The following is a 17,500-nucleotide window of genomic DNA, read 5'->3' on the forward strand; positions in this document are numbered from 1 at the left end:
CATACATACACACAGTGGACTTCTTTCAGTTTTAATGTACCAGATCTTCCCTCAAGGTTTTGGTTGGTCAAAAGCTGTAGGCAAATACACTTGCTCAAGGTGCTACATAGTGGGGCTGAACTCAAAATCATGCAAGATTCTAAATCATACAGTTATATCTGCATGTGTTGAAGTAAATGAATTTCATTGTTTTTTTAACTTGACCATTCAGTTGTTTAATTAATTAAACAACCTACTTTGATCAACAGACAGGTTTTTTTTACAAACAGAAAAATATTTGTGAAGAGTTTTGGAAAGTAGAAATTTGCATAATTAAAAATAAAAAAAAAAAGCAGTAGGAAATAAATAACTCGAGTGAGCCAGTGGTATGTCGTTAGATAAATATGAGATGATGTATTGAATGAAATGCAGATAATTCTCGATTAATTGTAATTTTCTCCTTTGTTGAAGAAAGAAATCTAAAACTTAGCAGTAATTGTTAGTGATGCTAAAGAAAAATGGAAATAATTTCAAGTCTTTGAGAATTAATCACACAAAATTTCTGTGTGCCTAGGTGGAAATCTGATCTTTATTTACAGGTGATGTGGTGGTGGTGGGGTGGGGGGAGTCAGTTGTAAACATATTACAAATCTTACTGATGCTCACAAGGCAGTGAGCTGGCAGAATTGTTAGCACAACAGGTGAAATGCTTAGCTGCATTTTGTTTGTCTTTGCATTCTGAGTTCAAATTCCACCAAGGTTGACTTTGCCTTTTATCCTTTCAGAGTCAATAAAATAAGTTCCAGTTGAGCACTGGGGCACTGGGGTCAATCCAATCAACCTATCCTTCCCCCCAAAATTGCTGACTTTGTGCTAAAACGTGAAAGCAATCTTGCTGGACCTCATCCGAAAAGCATAGTTTACTCAAAGCTGCTTTGATCAACAAAAGAACATTAAAATTTAGTAGGAGTTGTTTGTAATTCTAGAGGAAGTGGGAGATAAATTCATGCACTGTGCAAGCAGTTCCACTTCTGCCTCAACATCGTAGTCAAATCTACATCACCAAATTTCACCTGTACCATCTTCAAAATGGGGGATAATGTGTTTTGACACAAGCTGTTTAATTAACTGAACAACTTACTCATTGACTTAACATGTAAGTGGCTGAGTATTCCACTGGTATGTGCACCCTTAATGTGATTCTCAGGCAGGACCAAGCATGTGGAAAAGCTCTATCATTAAATTATAAGTTCAAAAACTCCTCTAGTTTCCATTTTCCCAGTTTCATTCCTGAGTCAACCTAAGAATGCAAAGCATACTCCTTAACCATTCAAAGTCATTCAGCATCCACTTATTTACTGCCCATACATATATATTATTACTTACTTAGCCCTTCACTTCCTCCCTCTGAAGTAAAGGCCATCACCAATTTTTCTCCCCGACACTGAGCTGTCTTTTCTGCTTCTCTCCAGTTGAACCCCTGCTTTTTCCGCTCAGCCTCAGTCTGTATCTTGCCTATGTTTCTGTGTTTTCCTGGGGTGTGGCTTCCTTTTCTCTGGTCCTGTTGGTTTTGAATTGTCATTGATGCTTCTGTAACTTTGTTTTTCTAGATGGAGTTGTTGGCCCTACACAAACCCATTTTTCCCCAGGGTGAGATTGTCTAATATTAGTTTGGCCTCTAGCTTTTGATTTGTCCAGCATAGGACACTCTACCATAAGATTGCATTTCACTGGCATAGTTTTTATTGTCATTGAGGTACACAAGCCACCAGACTACAACAAGGCCTGCATATTGTATATTATGCAAGTTCAAAGGAAGACAACTCTGATTACAATACACACACATTGCATTGTGCCTTCAAGCAAGACAACTTTTTTGATGACCTCGGTCTGCCACTCCTCTTCATAGTTCAGTTGTCAAGAAGGTCATTCAACATTCAAATGTTTAACTTCAACAATTTGAACATGTAAAAATAAAAAGGAGAAATGATATCACAGTTATGCAAGCGTGGGAAAAAGAATTTATAATTGTAATAAAAATGTACAGACAAATTTATTCAAAAAGTTACATGGTACATCGAGGTATTAATAAATACACAAACAATATAAATTATTGAAATTCATTTCAAAAGAGGAATGACATGCATTACATAAACTTTATAATTTAATTCATGAAACCACATTTTGTCGATCTTGATCCAAGTACTACTGCCTTTCCTTAAAAATGATACATTTCATATGTTTTTGTGATTGCTTGCATTAATTAGTTCTGCAAGTTTCTACTTGACCAAATCTAAGTGCACAGACGTGATGGTTTTACTTGTAAGTTTACTTTTTTTTTTGTGTTAAACTTATTTTACCAATTTCAACACTTCATAAACACTATGCAATTCATAGCTTTGTGAATTTCTTGGTGAAAAATTGCTGCGAAGAAATATTTGTTTCAACAACATATTTGCTTCAAACAACATTTATTCAGTGTATATTACCAAGAGGTAGGTGATACCATGGAAACCTGGAGATATTCAACTGGCTATACAAGTTTAACACCATCACCTGATACGCATCCCTTCTGTTGTAGGATGTGTTTGAGTCAGGGCTCATCTCTGAAAATAACTTTCTCTTATTCAGCCTTGGAAGCCTTGACAAAACTCAAAAACCATATGTACTGCTATTCTTCTAGTTCATGTTACAGTTAGAGGGAGAGAGGGCTGCACAAGTTCTCAATTGGTACTCATCAGATTGGAGCAACAATGCTTTGCTCAAAGACACAATGCACTAGTCTTGAAATTAAACCCACAATTTTACAATCATGAACCCAACATCCTAACCTGTAAGGTACATACTTGCTAAGTACCACTACCAATATCCCTCATTATCTAAGTATCATTGCTGATATCCACAATTAACCTTCATTACTGATATCTACTGTTAATTAAGTTTCATTATAGGTATTGCTGACACACATTAGATTCTACACAATATTAATGAGAGCGTTTTTATGGCTATTATTTTCTCAGATATTACTGAGGATTTTCCCCTTACATTGTTAGGTGGGACTGTGCTTGTTCAAGTCATTGTTAGGTTGTTTTTTTTTTACTGCTGAATGCCTTTCCTGTTAAGAACTACTCAACTGTTTAGTGGTAAAGCCTATTGTGGCAGAGGTGATGGCAGAACAGTTCTTTTTTTTCGTTTTTCTATGTATGCAGGTAAAGAGTTGTTTCATGCCGAGTCAGCCTTGTTCAAATAGACCTATTATCAAAGAAAGTCTAGACCTGCCTAATCTAGATTTTCAGGCATAAATTACTTCAAACTACATTATCCAAAGAGCACTTTTCTCTTTTTTTCAAGACAAGAAAGAAGACTACTATGTGAGTGATTTGAGAAAGATTTAGTCATTATTTCATGTAGGTTGAGTGACCACATTGAGGCCCTCTCCTCACTGGCTAGCATGCTCAAAAGAAACAATACAACAGCTGAAGTAGCAAGGTTTGAACTCCTGACCATGTGGTCAGTAGTCCAATACTTTAGCTCTACAACTATAATAATTACAACAGTGATTCCTAATGGTTTAAGTAGATTATATGAATTAACCACTTGAGGATTGATACAGAAAAATACATATTGCAGACAAAAAGTTTGTAACCAAATTGATTATTTCAGAGCTTTTCTTTCTATTTTTTTAGTTGTTGTTGGGGTTCTCTCTATGATTTTTGTTGTTTTTTTTTTCAAGGTGGTGGTTATAAAAAAAACAACATTTGCATCACTTATTTTAAACTTTTGGCTTGGAACCAAAAGTGAAATGTCAGATAAAGTTCTTATGAGGAAAAACTGTATGAATAATCCTAGACATGATGTTACAGGTTTGGCAGAAGTCAGAAAATATAATTGTCTGAAACAGACATTGAGATTACTTCTATAACAATGTTGTTGTTTGTGTTGTCGCTGTTGCTACAGTTATTGCTTTTACATTTTTTTAAAAACTTTTATTTCATCAATTAATAAAGATTCTTAAATAGAACATAAGATAGAGGCAAGCAAAGGTGTATTCCACTAGCTTAATATTCATGAAACACTGGCTAACTAAAACATTTCCCTTCTTTTTAAGCATTAAACTAATACAGCATGTATTAAAATCTGTCTCTCCAGTGTTGTCTTCTTTTTGTACTCATTGCCTTAATATACAGCATTAATGAAATTGGTCAGCAGACTATTACATATAAGACACTAATCAATCAGTTCTAATGCAATCAATCAGTTTTGATGTGATCAATCAGTTTTAATGTGAAGCAGAAACTTCTGGGACTAGCTCATGTAAAGTTTCAAATGCTTTTGGCTGATGAGATACATCAAAACACTTGTGTCTCAGAATCTTTTGTGCCAATGAGCCAAGTATGTTATAAAAACAGTCATCATGAAAGAGAGAAGTTCTCCTGTAACATACACAACAGCAACTAGCATATTTGCATTTGAATCTCCCTGAAAATATTAATAATAAATATGCAAACCATCATTTCAGATCTCGGTGTATACAGTGCAAATAACAATTGTTTAATTAATGCTTGAGATAGTAAAAAAAAAAAAACAACTCTTACTGCCCTATGTTCCTGTATAACTGAGGATGCCAGTGGATTTCTTTTGTTTGCAATACATTCTAGATAGGATCTCACTGCACCTATTTTGACCCTCTCTCCATTACTCTTTTGTGCAACTCACTGGTACAGGATCCATTTCCTTTTTATTTACTGTGTCACCACCCTCATCACTCAACCCCCTCCAGCCCATCTTATTACCTGTATATAGCTACATCAGACCACTCATTTACAGCTCACTCTACCTTCACCCTGTCCTCCTGTACTGCCTGGCACCATCTCATATCACTCTCTCTACCAACATACTTGTATTTCTTTTCTTTTTACACAGCCTGGATCTCTGTCATCACTCTGTCTCCTGGGTCACATAGACTTCTGTCACCTCCCTGCCATCTCAGTCATGTTGCCTTGTATATATGTACCTCTCTCAAAATACTGAATACTCTCATCGGTTCATTCCTTATCCCATATCTCTCTCATCACTATCATTTACGCTTCTGTCACTCAAGTTGTTTATGCTGTAAAGAGGCAAGCAAGACAGCAGAGATGTGAGGTTCTTTTAGTCATGACAAAAACATGGTTAGCTCTCTAGTGTTGGTGCCACAAAGAAAACACCTAGCATCCTCTGTTAAGTGTTAAGTTGTGAAGGGGGGCACTTTAGTTTTGTTAAAGATATGACACCTCTCTAGTATTAGTGGGATGGAAAAGCACCCAGTACACTCTTCAAAGTGGGTAGTTTAGGAAAGGCATTCAACTGCAGACACCAAACCAAAATATAATACAAACAAAATGCGATACTCTCAATCACTCTAGGTAAACAGACCCTTCCAGTCAATACCAGCATGAACAACAAACATAAATGATGAGTAGGAGGATGATGACAACAATGATGACAATGAGGGTGAAAGGATCATTGAAAAGAGAGGAGAGTACTTGGGACCATACCTGCAAAATGTGGTTTCAGAAGCTAAGAAATAATGTTTATATAATATGTGACTTTTCTCCTCACATTTGAGATATATTTTAACCCTTTAGCATTCAGATTTCTCTGTAAAATGTAATGCTTATCTATTCATATTGTTTTGAATTACTCAGACATTATCTTGTAGCTTCAAATTTCGATGATTTGGTTGGTTATTTTTAAAATAACGCTGTAAAGTAGGTGTGAGAGACCTGATCTGGTCAATTTAAACATAAAGCATGTAGAATAATTGGGCCAGATATGAACAGCTTAAATACTAATGGGTTAAACCATTTATTATCAACCTTCTGTGTATTTATTTATTTATTTATTAACATTGCCATGAAACTTCAGGAATAAATTTCTTTCTGTATTTTTTAATTACAATTTCATGTACATATTTTTTTTCTATGCGTGACTGTGATTTCTTTTTCCTTTTCAAACTTGTTCAAATTGTTGAAGTAAAATATTTTCAATAGTGGACGGTCTTTGAAATTCTTCTGAACTACTCAACTATGAAGAAGGGTGGTAGACTGAGGCAAAAACAAAGTTGTGTTCCTTGTTTGAAGGCACAGTAAAATCACTATGTATTTCGTTAGAAATCTGATCAGCTCCAAAGGGTAAAAAATGTAAAGAGTTGTTACATATTGCTGAATATAGACTCATCAAAAGCAACATCATAGGATTTTGCTATTTTGCTTGTGAGTGGGAGGTGGGGTGTGGTGTTATTATTCTATTTGACTTCAATACTCAAATAAATATCGATTGATTGATTTGATTATAGAGTTTGTATTGTTCTGAAAATTCTAATAGTTTCTATGAATTAACTTAATTAATTTACTTAATAAATTTAAGCTTTTCTTGCAGTCATGACTGTGTGATTAAAAAGTTCAATTCCTGACTACTTTCTTCCAAGTTTTAGCCCATTGCATAGCTCCTTCACCAAAGGTCACTTGTGCCTGACTGTAGTCTCCAGTTGACCAATGCTTTATGAATAGAATTTAATACACAGAACCTATGCAGAAGCTTATAGTGTGTGTATGTGTGTGCATAAAAAGGGCTGAGATGACTAATATTTTACCACATGTTCATGTTGACACACATACATGCATGCATGTATATATATATGTACATACATATATATATTATTTAAAACAGTTTGATTTGGTTCCATGTGACTTACAGTTTCACGGGCTTCTGTTAGAGGCCTGTGAAATTAAGCCACATGGAACTGAATCATTCATAAAACAATAGGTTTATATATAAACCAAGGTTTATAATCATTCAAAGAAAGTAAGAAAATGGAGATATAACATTTAATAAAAATTTGTTATCTGCAAAAATCAAGCATAGTCCCTTACAGCTGTTTCAATTAAACCTAATAGATTAAATTAAAATCATTATTATATGTCAATTATCAAAATCATTAGGGGGAGAATCAGAGGGGGAGAAAATATATAACAAATACATAAACTCTACTTCATCTATTGAGTACTTTTTTCTCTAGTCTGTACACCTAAACACACACACACTCAAACATATACGTATAAAAGTTTAAAATTTTAGCTCAAGGCAACCAGTTTTATGATGGGGGAAGGGTTGTTGTTGTTAGCACTCCATTGCTTATGATGTCGATGGTTCCAGTTGATCCGATCAACGGAACAGCCTGCTCATGAAATTAACATGCAAGTGGCTGAGCACTCCACAGACACGTGTACCCTTAACGTAGTTCTAGGGGATATTCAGTGTGACACAGTGTGTGACAAGGCTGGCTCTTTGAATTTCAGGCACAACAGAAACAGGAAGTAAGAGTGAGAGAAAATTGTGATGAAAGAGTACAGCAGGGTTCGCCACCATACCCTGCCGGGGCCTCGTGGAGCTTTAGGTGTTTTCGCTCAATAAACACTCACAACGCCCGGACTGGGAATGGAAACCGCGATCCTATGAGCGCAAGTCCGCTGCCCTAACCACTGGGCCATTGTGCCTCCACGGGGGCAGGGTAAGTCATTACAGTGATTCCACTGCTCAGCTGGTACTTCATTTTATCAATCCCAGAAGGATGAAAGGCAAAGTTGACCTTGGTGAATTTTGAACTTAGAACATAAAGAGCTGAAAGAAATGTTACAATGAAGTTTGTCCAACTTGTTAACAATTCTGCTGGCTCACCACCTTTCATTTATATATAGTAATATATAATGATGATATACATGTATGTGTATACCTTTACTATCTCATTTCAATCTTAAATATTTATGTTTCTGTTTTGTTCTTAACTCTTTCGTCTCACCTTTGCTCTAATTATTCACTCATCCATGAACTAGAATCAAACAGGTAATGTGTGCATGTTTATGATTATTTGCCAACTAAACTGTACAACTTTTTTATTCATCATTCATTGAGAAATGCAGGCAAATTCTTGACATTTGTCCTCCTCATACTTACATATATATATATATATATATATATATATATATATAGCATTGATCATTATTTTGTAGTCATTGCAAGTTTCTCTTCTTTCACCCTTTAGCATTCAGATTACTCTGTCAAATGTATTGCCTGTTTATTCTCATTGTTTTGAATTAATCATGCATTATCTCATTGCTTCGAGATATTATTGTTATTTTTTCAGAATGACATTGTAGGATAGGTGTGAGAGGCCTGATCTGGCCTGTTTGAACAGAAATCAGGCAGAATATTTTGGCTGGATATGACTGGTTTAAATACTAAAGGGTTAAACCAATATTTCTTTGTTGAATCATAAAAGGAATAATGATTTCTAACACAGGTTCAAATTTGGATGAGAGTATACTTGATTATGTACAATCTCCACAGTAAGTCAACTGCAGAACCCTCATTCCTCATCGTGTGTAATACATTCTGCAATGTGGAATGCTAGACCAATCCAAATGCCTTGTTATAATCAAATACTGCCTTGTATAGTGGAACGGTATATTCCCTGGTTTCCTCCATGAGGATTCTAATTTCTTGGTACCCATCCTTTCACAAAACACCATTTGCACTTCTAGAAGTTGTTCTTCAATGATTCATTCCATCCTCTTCAACAGAATGCTCAGCATGATCTTACTGGTGTGGCTGATGAGGTCTATGTTATGGTACCCCAAACAATATGAGAGACTGCACTTTCAGCAAAAGCTTCAAGTTAACACTTCTTAAAAACCTTGGTCTGATCACTAGCATTATATACATCTGGAGCATGGGCCCCAAAGGTAGCAGACACCAAGCAACTGAAGGCATTTGCAGTGACATGCTTCAGGCAAGTGCTGTGGATGAGGTGGGCAGAAAGTTGGTGATGATGATCAGACAGTGATAACTGCATTATTTTGGCCATATGATCAGAGGCTCACTCTGTGACCACATCTTTGAAGGCTGGATGGCTGGAAAACATTTTTGTGAGCAACAAATATGTAAATGCAGCAATGATATCAAAGACTAGACCAAGAGAACCTGCAGCATGTGATCACAGGTGAGGCAGCTGTGTTTGCGGTCCCTGTTCTTCAATCATGAGGATGCATATTCATCATCATCATGCAGAAATACATGAAAATAAAGTATCAGTCAAATACTGGAATTTATGTTAATGACTAATTTGAGGCTTTATATCTATATTAATTTCAAGTTTTGGCTTAAGGCCAGCAATTTCGGAGGAGGGCATAAGTTGATTACGTCAACCCTAGTGCTCAACTACTACTTGTTGGTACTTATTTTATCAACTCCAAAAGGATGAAAGGTAAAGTTGAACTCAGAACATACAGATAGACGAAATGCCACTAAGCATTTTGCCTGGCATGCTAATGATTCTGCCTTGCTTGCCTTTAAGCAAAGAAAATTGGCATAAACTGAAAAGAATGCATGGACTAAGTTATTTTATAGCATTTACTTTTGTTTCTATAAATCTTCCATCAAATCTTGCTTTGGCCCATTGTACTTTTTAAACTTCTTGTATTTAAAATATAAACTAGTTGCTGTTTAGTCTCAATGTACCCTGATTGAAATGATTTATGATTAAAGACATTCACGCTATTACTATCATGTTCTTATTTTCAAGAATAGTGTATCTTGGACAACATCATATATAACATAGCACATTAGCTGAGTCATTATCACATCAAATCCACTGCCTTGCAGTAATAATTTCAGTTCTCTGAGCTCTGGGTTCAAATTCCACCAAGATCGACCTTGCTTTTCATCAACCCCAGTACTTACTCTTTTGGTCAATACTTATTTCATAGACTGCAGAGAGATGAAAGATGTGAACCTAAGCAGGACTTGAACCCAGTGTGTAAAGAGACACAAAGTACTTTTGTTTAATGTTCCACAAATTCTACCATCCACTCAACAATGTCTACAGAGTCAGTGCGCCTAAAGCTTTGCTACAATACATTTTACTTGTCAGTAATATAACTGAAATTCTGCTCTTTCTCTCATACATTGCTTTCAACTTCTATAAATCAACACTATAACCATTTTCATTATTTTGTTTTTCTTGTTTGATAGCCATATACCAATGTCAATAATTCTTAACAGAAGTCTTTGCCATATTTGCATTCAAATTTTTTGTTTTTCTTGCAGACTATTCCCCCTATATTTCATTCTTTTATGAGATTCTTCTAAAATATGGGAAATGTTCTTTTAATTCTCTTGTACACACACACATTCACACACTAATATTTTTTCAGGAACACTGTTGTATGAAAACATTTGTTATCTGTAAACATAATTTTGCATCTTTATTTTCCTATAGATATATAGCTGTGTGTGGTTTGGTCAAAAATTATTAGGACTGTTGCTACGATAATGGAGCTCAAGTATACACAGTGAAGCTGCATGGCACATATTGACCTTGCACTCTATCGCACATGCACATTAAGTTATAATGTTCTCCCTCACTTCCATTGTTTGTAGCAGTGCTTGGAAGTAAAGTGTGTTGAGTGTGGTCATCTAGAAAAGAAGATTGGGTTTCAGTTGTACGGGATCTCCTTGATTGTGTCAAGGAAGACAAAAACATTTTGAAAACAGCCATAACAGGTGACAAATCATGGGTCTATGGCTATGACCCCAAAGTGAAGGCTCAGTCTTTGCAGTGGAAGACTCCAACGGGATTTCAAGATGTTGAAGAAATCCAAGAGAATGCAATGAGGCAGCTGCTTGCTGTCCCACGAAAGGAGTTCCAGGAATGCTTCCGTCAATGGAAAAGACACTGGATAAAATGTGTGGCTTCAGAAGAAGACTAATGCAAAAGAAATTAAATGCTGAATTAATATGTGTTGTAGTTTTCTTTTTATAGCACCAGTCTCAATACTTTTTGATCAGAACTCATATAATGGAAATATTTACCCCCATCTTAAAAAACCAAACTTGTTTTACTCAACGTAGAAAAATAGTAGTTTTGGCTGCTATTTCTAATTTTCGGTGTGTGGTGAAGCAATGCCTGCTGAACCCTAAATTTTAATTATGTTTATATGAATTTACCGATAATTGTTTTAACACACCGAACTACTTGGTAAAATTACTAATAATTAATTAATTATTGATTTTTACCCTATGTCTGTATATATATATATATATATATATATATAGTGCATTTTCTACCTTTGTTTTCTTTCTTTCCAACTCATTTTCTGTTTCTATATTTTTCAGGGTGCTTTGCAAGATGTTAAAATTGTAACAAAGTCACATGGATATCTCATACAGTGTCCACATCAAGACACAAGTAAGAAGCTTTAATATATCCAATCATGTTATAAGCAACAAACCAAACTTAATTTTATTGTATTTCATCAATTTTCAAGTAAGAAAATGTCAGGTCAACAGCACCATAATTTCAACATTCAAAGACATTCCAACAATGACTTCCTCTTCTTATTTTCAGGCAGAGTGCATTCGAACTACATTATCCAATATGTCCTTTTTCTTTGTAAGATGGTATATTATGATTTGAAGAATATTTAGTTGCTATTCCTAACAGGTCAAGCAACCACATGGAGACTCTTTCATTGATTCATAAAGTTTGAAGTTAATGTCTAAGCCAGTGGGTCTTAACTGCAGTCTTTATAAGATTTGTTGGGTGGGCATGCAAGCAAATTAATATTTTATGGATCCATGAAAAATGTTTGCTGTAGATGCATTTATTGCAAGAAACAGCTAGGTTTCTTTCTCTAACATTTTACATAGTTCAACATGTTTCTGGCCACTGAAGTATGTTCTCTCAGAGAGTAGTGTTATTGCAAACCTGCACATGTGAATGTGTCAAAAACAAAATAGGTATTTTTTGAAAGAAGTATCTATAAAACTGGATTTTAAATATCAAATGGCTGCAGAGTTCCACCAGAATAAAATAGTAATTAAACCAACCAATAGGTAAGAAAAAAAAAAACAGTTGAGAAACATTGGTCTTAGCATTGACAGAGAGGGAGGGGCACTTCTAACAAGCTGTTAAACAAAATTAGTCAGTATACATTCACCATTAATTTGAACTGAACAAACTACAACCACATACTCTAAAGTGATCAAGAGATTAATTGCGTCTTGTTTTCTTCAAAAAGCACCACTGCTCATCCAGAGCAGGTTACAACTTACATTGCTCTCCTCTTGCTCTTGCTCTTGCTTTAAGTTCATCCACACTCTCTGTAGCATTTTGTGGTGTTTAGTACTTAATGTAGATCTCTGTTATCAGTGAGCAGTCACTGCTAATCAGGTAAGTAGTAGGATTTTTAATCAATCTACTTAGAAGTTTGCTCTTTGATTTAGGTTGCTAATTAAAGCTTAGTCTCAGCTAGGTTCTTCCATATATAAGGCTGAAGTTTATTTAGACAATTCAACAACTGAAATACAGTTGTTGAGTGCATTTTTATGCAGTCCACCAATATCTTCAACTATTGCTTCCTTGACATCATTCTCTAATTAGTGATATTTTTTATTTATTTATTCATTTATTTTGCTGTAACAACTAATTAAGCCATAAATCTAATTTAAGTGTTTATTTAATAAGGATTAGTCACACTGTATGTAGGAAGGCTATTAATATCAAATTTCATTGTGATGGTGGTTTTCTAGTTGCAGAGAGGATGGCAGAAGGGGTGGGATGGGGGAAAGCAGCAGTGATGGTTGTATGAAGAAGATAGTAGCAGTGTTAATGGTTGGTGGTTGTTTGTGATTACCATAGTGAAGAGGAAATGTTGTTATCATTGTAATGAGGTGTGAATGTTTGTGAGGTTGTGTTGAATCAGGGTGAGGGTGGATAAAGGTGAGTGATTGTGGTGGTGGTGGTGATGGTGGGAGAAGTAAGCATTTGTTTATCATTGTAGTTGTGCTGATAATTTAGTAATTAAAACATGCTTGTGTATGTACATACTTATATATAATATACATATATATCTAATATAAATATAATCTATATATCTAAAATAAATATATATAATGTAAATATAATATATATATAAATGTTGTGTGTGTGTGTGTATTATTGTAGAGTTTACAGTTATAGTCACAACATTGGTGGTAAAAGTTACATACAGATACCAACAGTTGAAAAATATGAATGGTGGTGATGGTGACGATGGTGGGGGTTGGGGTGGTATTGCTCTAGTAATAATTATAGCAGGAAAAAGAGATACATACTTGTAGGTAAAAGCTATGGTTATCTATAAAAAAAAAAGATTTAAATAATTTTATTCTGCTATCAATAGTTCTAAATTCTTTTTTTGTAATATAGAACTGGTAATTATTATGATTTATATTTTGCTATAAACAACTAATAAGCCAAACTATTGCTAGTATTCCAAGGATAAAAGGTATAATATAATACTATAATATAATACTAGTATTCCAAGGATAAAAGGTATATAATCAATCCAGTCATCTATACTGTGTTATTAGTGTTTATTTTATTAGTGCCTGGAAAAGCTAAGAGCTGAATCAGTCCTAGCAGGATTTTAAACTTACAACAGTGAAGTACCAAGCTAGATGTTGTAAAGCATTAAATCATGTTTTCTTGTGTCTTAGTTATCTTCCCTGTTTTGTGTTCAAAAGTTCCTTCTATGGTAGTCACAAGACCTGAAATCTTGGAAGGGTGGGTTAGTCGATTACATCAACACTAGTGCTCAACTGGTACTTATTTTATTGATCCCAAAAGTTGAAAGGTAACGTGAACCTTGGTTAAATTTGAACTCAGAGCATAAATTTAAAAGAAATGCTGCTGAGCATTTTGCCTTTGGTTTGCATTCAATGATAATTGTTAACCTCTTAGGTGTGTATTTATATATGCATATACATGTGTGTGTGTATGAATATTCTTTTCTACTCTAGGCACAAGACCTGAAATTTTGGGAGAGAGGGCCAGTTGATTAGATCGACCCCAGTATGCAACTTGTACATAATTTATTGACCCCAAAAGGATGAAAAGCAAAATCGACCTCAGCAGAATTTGAACTCAGAACATAAAGACAGACAAAATACCACTAAGCATTTCACCCAGCATGCTAACATTTCTGCCAGATCGCCACCCTTGTGTGTATGAACATTGTCTGAGCAGACTGACTGTTTATATTCTCCAGTTAGAAAATTCCTAAAGTATCAGCAGTTCATCATGTTTGACATGTGATTACAATGCAAGGAGAATACCTTACTCAAAAAACAGATATGGGTTGGTGACAGGAAGACCATCTGGCAATAAATAAAAACTTCCTCAATGAGCTTTGACTGACCCATGCCAACATGGGAAAATGAACATGAAAATAGTGATGATAACAACAATGGCAACAACCTAGCTATCATGAAACCTTCTAGACAAAAAGATCCTGAAAGCAATATTTTTACAGCTACTAAACAATAGAGTAATGAATATAATTCCAATTGTAATATATCTCCAAATCAATTCTAATTGGTCAAATTTGTTTTATTATCTGCCAAATTGACATTTTTATTGACAGATTGCTTTTACAGTTGTTACTAAACGATGAGTTTATTTGGCCATTTAAAAGCAAAGTAGCAGGAAAGAGAAAGATAAAAAGGGAAAAAGAAAGAAAAGGAGAAAAAAGTGCAGGGGGAAGTAGCAGGAGAGGGTGATGGGCCACATATCTCAGAACAAATGGTGTGCTCGGCCATACCCTGCAGTAATGACCGTGATGGCATCGCCACAGAGAATGGCCTGCAGTGCTCACTGCAGCAATCATTCTACCTTGTAGGGCTCATTTCTCTGTCAGGCTGCCATTATTCCTGTTTTCCAGAGGAAATCGATAGTTCAGGGTACTAAGACATGTAATCCAATTATCTAATATTTTCCTTCTTAAAATGGTAGATATGACATGATAGAGATTTGACTGCTGTTTCTGGCAACTAGCGACCACACAAAGGCTCCCGCTTTAGCTTGAAGAAAATACGTTATACCTGTCTGTATTGTATTGCTCTTGTCTTTTTTATTTATTTATTAATATTATTGTTGCTTGTGTTTTTGCTGTGGCTTGTTTCGTTAACTTCCTTCGGGCATTGCTGTAGTATTGATATCATTATGGTATCAGATGTGCCAAAACATTCCAGATTTCCAAATTCCTCTGTGGCATGTTTGAAAAGCTACTAATATACTTCAAAACTTCACTGCCATTTTATCTTGTATCTTTTGACTTCCTTAATTTCATTGCAAAAACCATTTCTCTCTCTCTCTCTTATTCATTATTTATTTATTTATTCCTGTCTGCCTTCTCTGTCAGGAATTGAGAGAATTCTAATTTGATACCATTCTCTATCTATTTTCCTATTATTATCATTATCATTATCTCCATCAACATCAGTACCATCATCATCATTATTGTTGTCATAGCCATCATCATCATCTTCGTCACTATCATCATTCTAGTGGCAAGCAATCTACTTTTAATTCCTAGTCATAGTTAATTCATTTCTGGTGTTTGCTCTTTTCCCAAGGTATAAATTAAGCATATTAGACAAATATATTTCCTATTGGCACAAGTGTGGCAATGTGGTAAGAAATTTGCTTCCCAACTTCATGGTTTCAGGTTCAGTCCCTCTGCGTGGCACCTTGAGTGTCTTTTGTAGTCCCAGGGCAATGAAAGACTTGTGAATTGGGTAAATGAAAAATGAAAGAAGCCTGTCGTGTATGTGTGCGTGTGTGTGTTTATATATATATATATGTATGTATTTATGTGTGTTTGTCTTTGTGTCTGTGTTTATGTCTCTGTAACTTAGTGGTTTTAAAAAAATGTACTGAGGCTGATTCATTCAACTAAAAGTTTTCCAAGGTGATGCCTCAGCAAGATAAAAGAGCTATGTGTGTGTGTGAGTGAGTGTTTGTATTGCATGTCTTGACATATCATGTAGTTGTAAACGATTGTCACTGTCATACAAGCAGTGTCATTCACTCACAATACTCTGCAAGAAAATACCTGGCCATTGGGAAATGCACCCAGTCATAGAAAATCTCCTTCAATAAATTCCATTTGACCCATGCATGCATGGAAAAGTAGATGTTGAAATGAAGTGATGATGATGATATACATGTATGTAGGCACAGGAGTGGTTGTGTGGTAAGTAGCTTGCCTACCAACCACATGGTTCCAGGTTCAGTCCCACTGCATGGCACCTTAGGCAAGTGTCTTCTACAATAGCCTCAGGTCAACCAAAGCCTTGTGAGTGGATCTGGTAGACAAAAACTGAAAAAAGCCTGTCATATATATATATGTTTGTGTGTCTGTGTTTGTCCTCCCACCATCACTTGACAACCGATGATGGTCTGTTTATGTCCCCGTAACTTAGCAGTTCGGCAAAAGAGACGGATAGAATTAATTCCCTTTCAATCTTTTCAGTTCAGCAATGTCTTATGTTGTTTTGTAGAATGTTGCATCATTTCACTTAACGACACCCGTAATCAATTCAGAGATAGGCTCCTAAGGCTGGTATAGAGTTATACGAAATTTCACTACATGTAGCTAATATTTGAAATATGACCACCTTAACCCTTTAGTATTAGGCTTAGAAAGAATAAGTCCTGGGGTCAATTCGTTTGACCCATTCAAGCATGAGAAAAGTGAACATTAAAATGATGATATGAAGGAGTGACAAAATCAAGAGAGTGCTGGTTTAAATGCATTACAGTATTTACTTATGCCACTTGACAGTCCAAGTTCAAACCCTACCAAAATTAGCTTTGACTGTCTTGTACTAAGTGGTGGGACTTGCACACACACCTATTTATCATCATCATCATTTTAACATCCACATTTCCATGCTGGCATGAGTGGGCTGGATGGAATTTCTCGAGGTGGATTTTCTTAAACTGGATGCCTTTCCAGTCACCAACCTTCACATTTCCCCATGGCCATACATGCTTTCACAGAATATTGACAACAAAGGAAATCACTAGTATGATGGTGACACTTGCTTGTTATTGTCACATGGTATGAATGGCAAGGAGATAGTAACACACACACATGCATGCACACACACATACACACACACACATGCACACATGCATATGTACATGCATGCATGACAGGTTTCTTTCAGTTTCCATCTACGAAATCCACTTAGAAGGCTTTGGTCAACCAAGGGCCATAGTAGAAGACACTTACCCAAGGTGTCTTCTACTACGTGGGACTGAACCCAGAACCAAGTGGTTGGGAAGCAAACTTCTTACCACACAACGATGCTTGCTCATCATTTCATATTTACATCTGGTTATTCATTTAATCCAGTTTTTTCAAGTCATTGCCCCCCCTCCTCCATACCTAAATAAACCATTATTACTGTTACCATCATCATTATTTGTACCATATGTTGGTTAATAAGGAAAGAATTCACCTGAAAGCTCTAAGTCCCTTCTGACTTCATTAATGATTTCAGTAAGGCAATGGAGATAGATTTATGTAAATATTGTTTAACCCTGAGTCAACCCTGACCCAACAGACCAATGATGAAAAACATTCCAATGCGA

The 17,500-nt window shown here is 35.5% G+C and overlaps 1 protein-coding gene across 3 annotated transcripts in view; it reads left to right on the forward strand.

Moving 5' to 3' along the window:
• LOC106871713 (protein kinase C-binding protein NELL1) overlaps positions 1–17,500 on the forward strand; it is a 413,759-nt gene that overhangs the window by 267,630 nt on the left and 128,629 nt on the right. For all 3 annotated transcript variants that reach the window (XM_052976231.1, XM_052976230.1, XM_052976225.1), the window contains exon 5: positions 11,194–11,266. In XM_052976231.1, the coding sequence (XP_052832191.1) occupies positions 11,194–11,266 (73 nt within the window). The remainder of the gene's footprint in view (positions 1–11,193; positions 11,267–17,500) is intronic.

The sequence above is a fragment of the Octopus bimaculoides genome, chromosome 2, assembly GCF_001194135.2.
Source record: "Octopus bimaculoides isolate UCB-OBI-ISO-001 chromosome 2, ASM119413v2, whole genome shotgun sequence".
Lineage (NCBI taxonomy): Eukaryota > Metazoa > Mollusca > Cephalopoda > Octopoda > Octopodidae > Octopus > Octopus bimaculoides.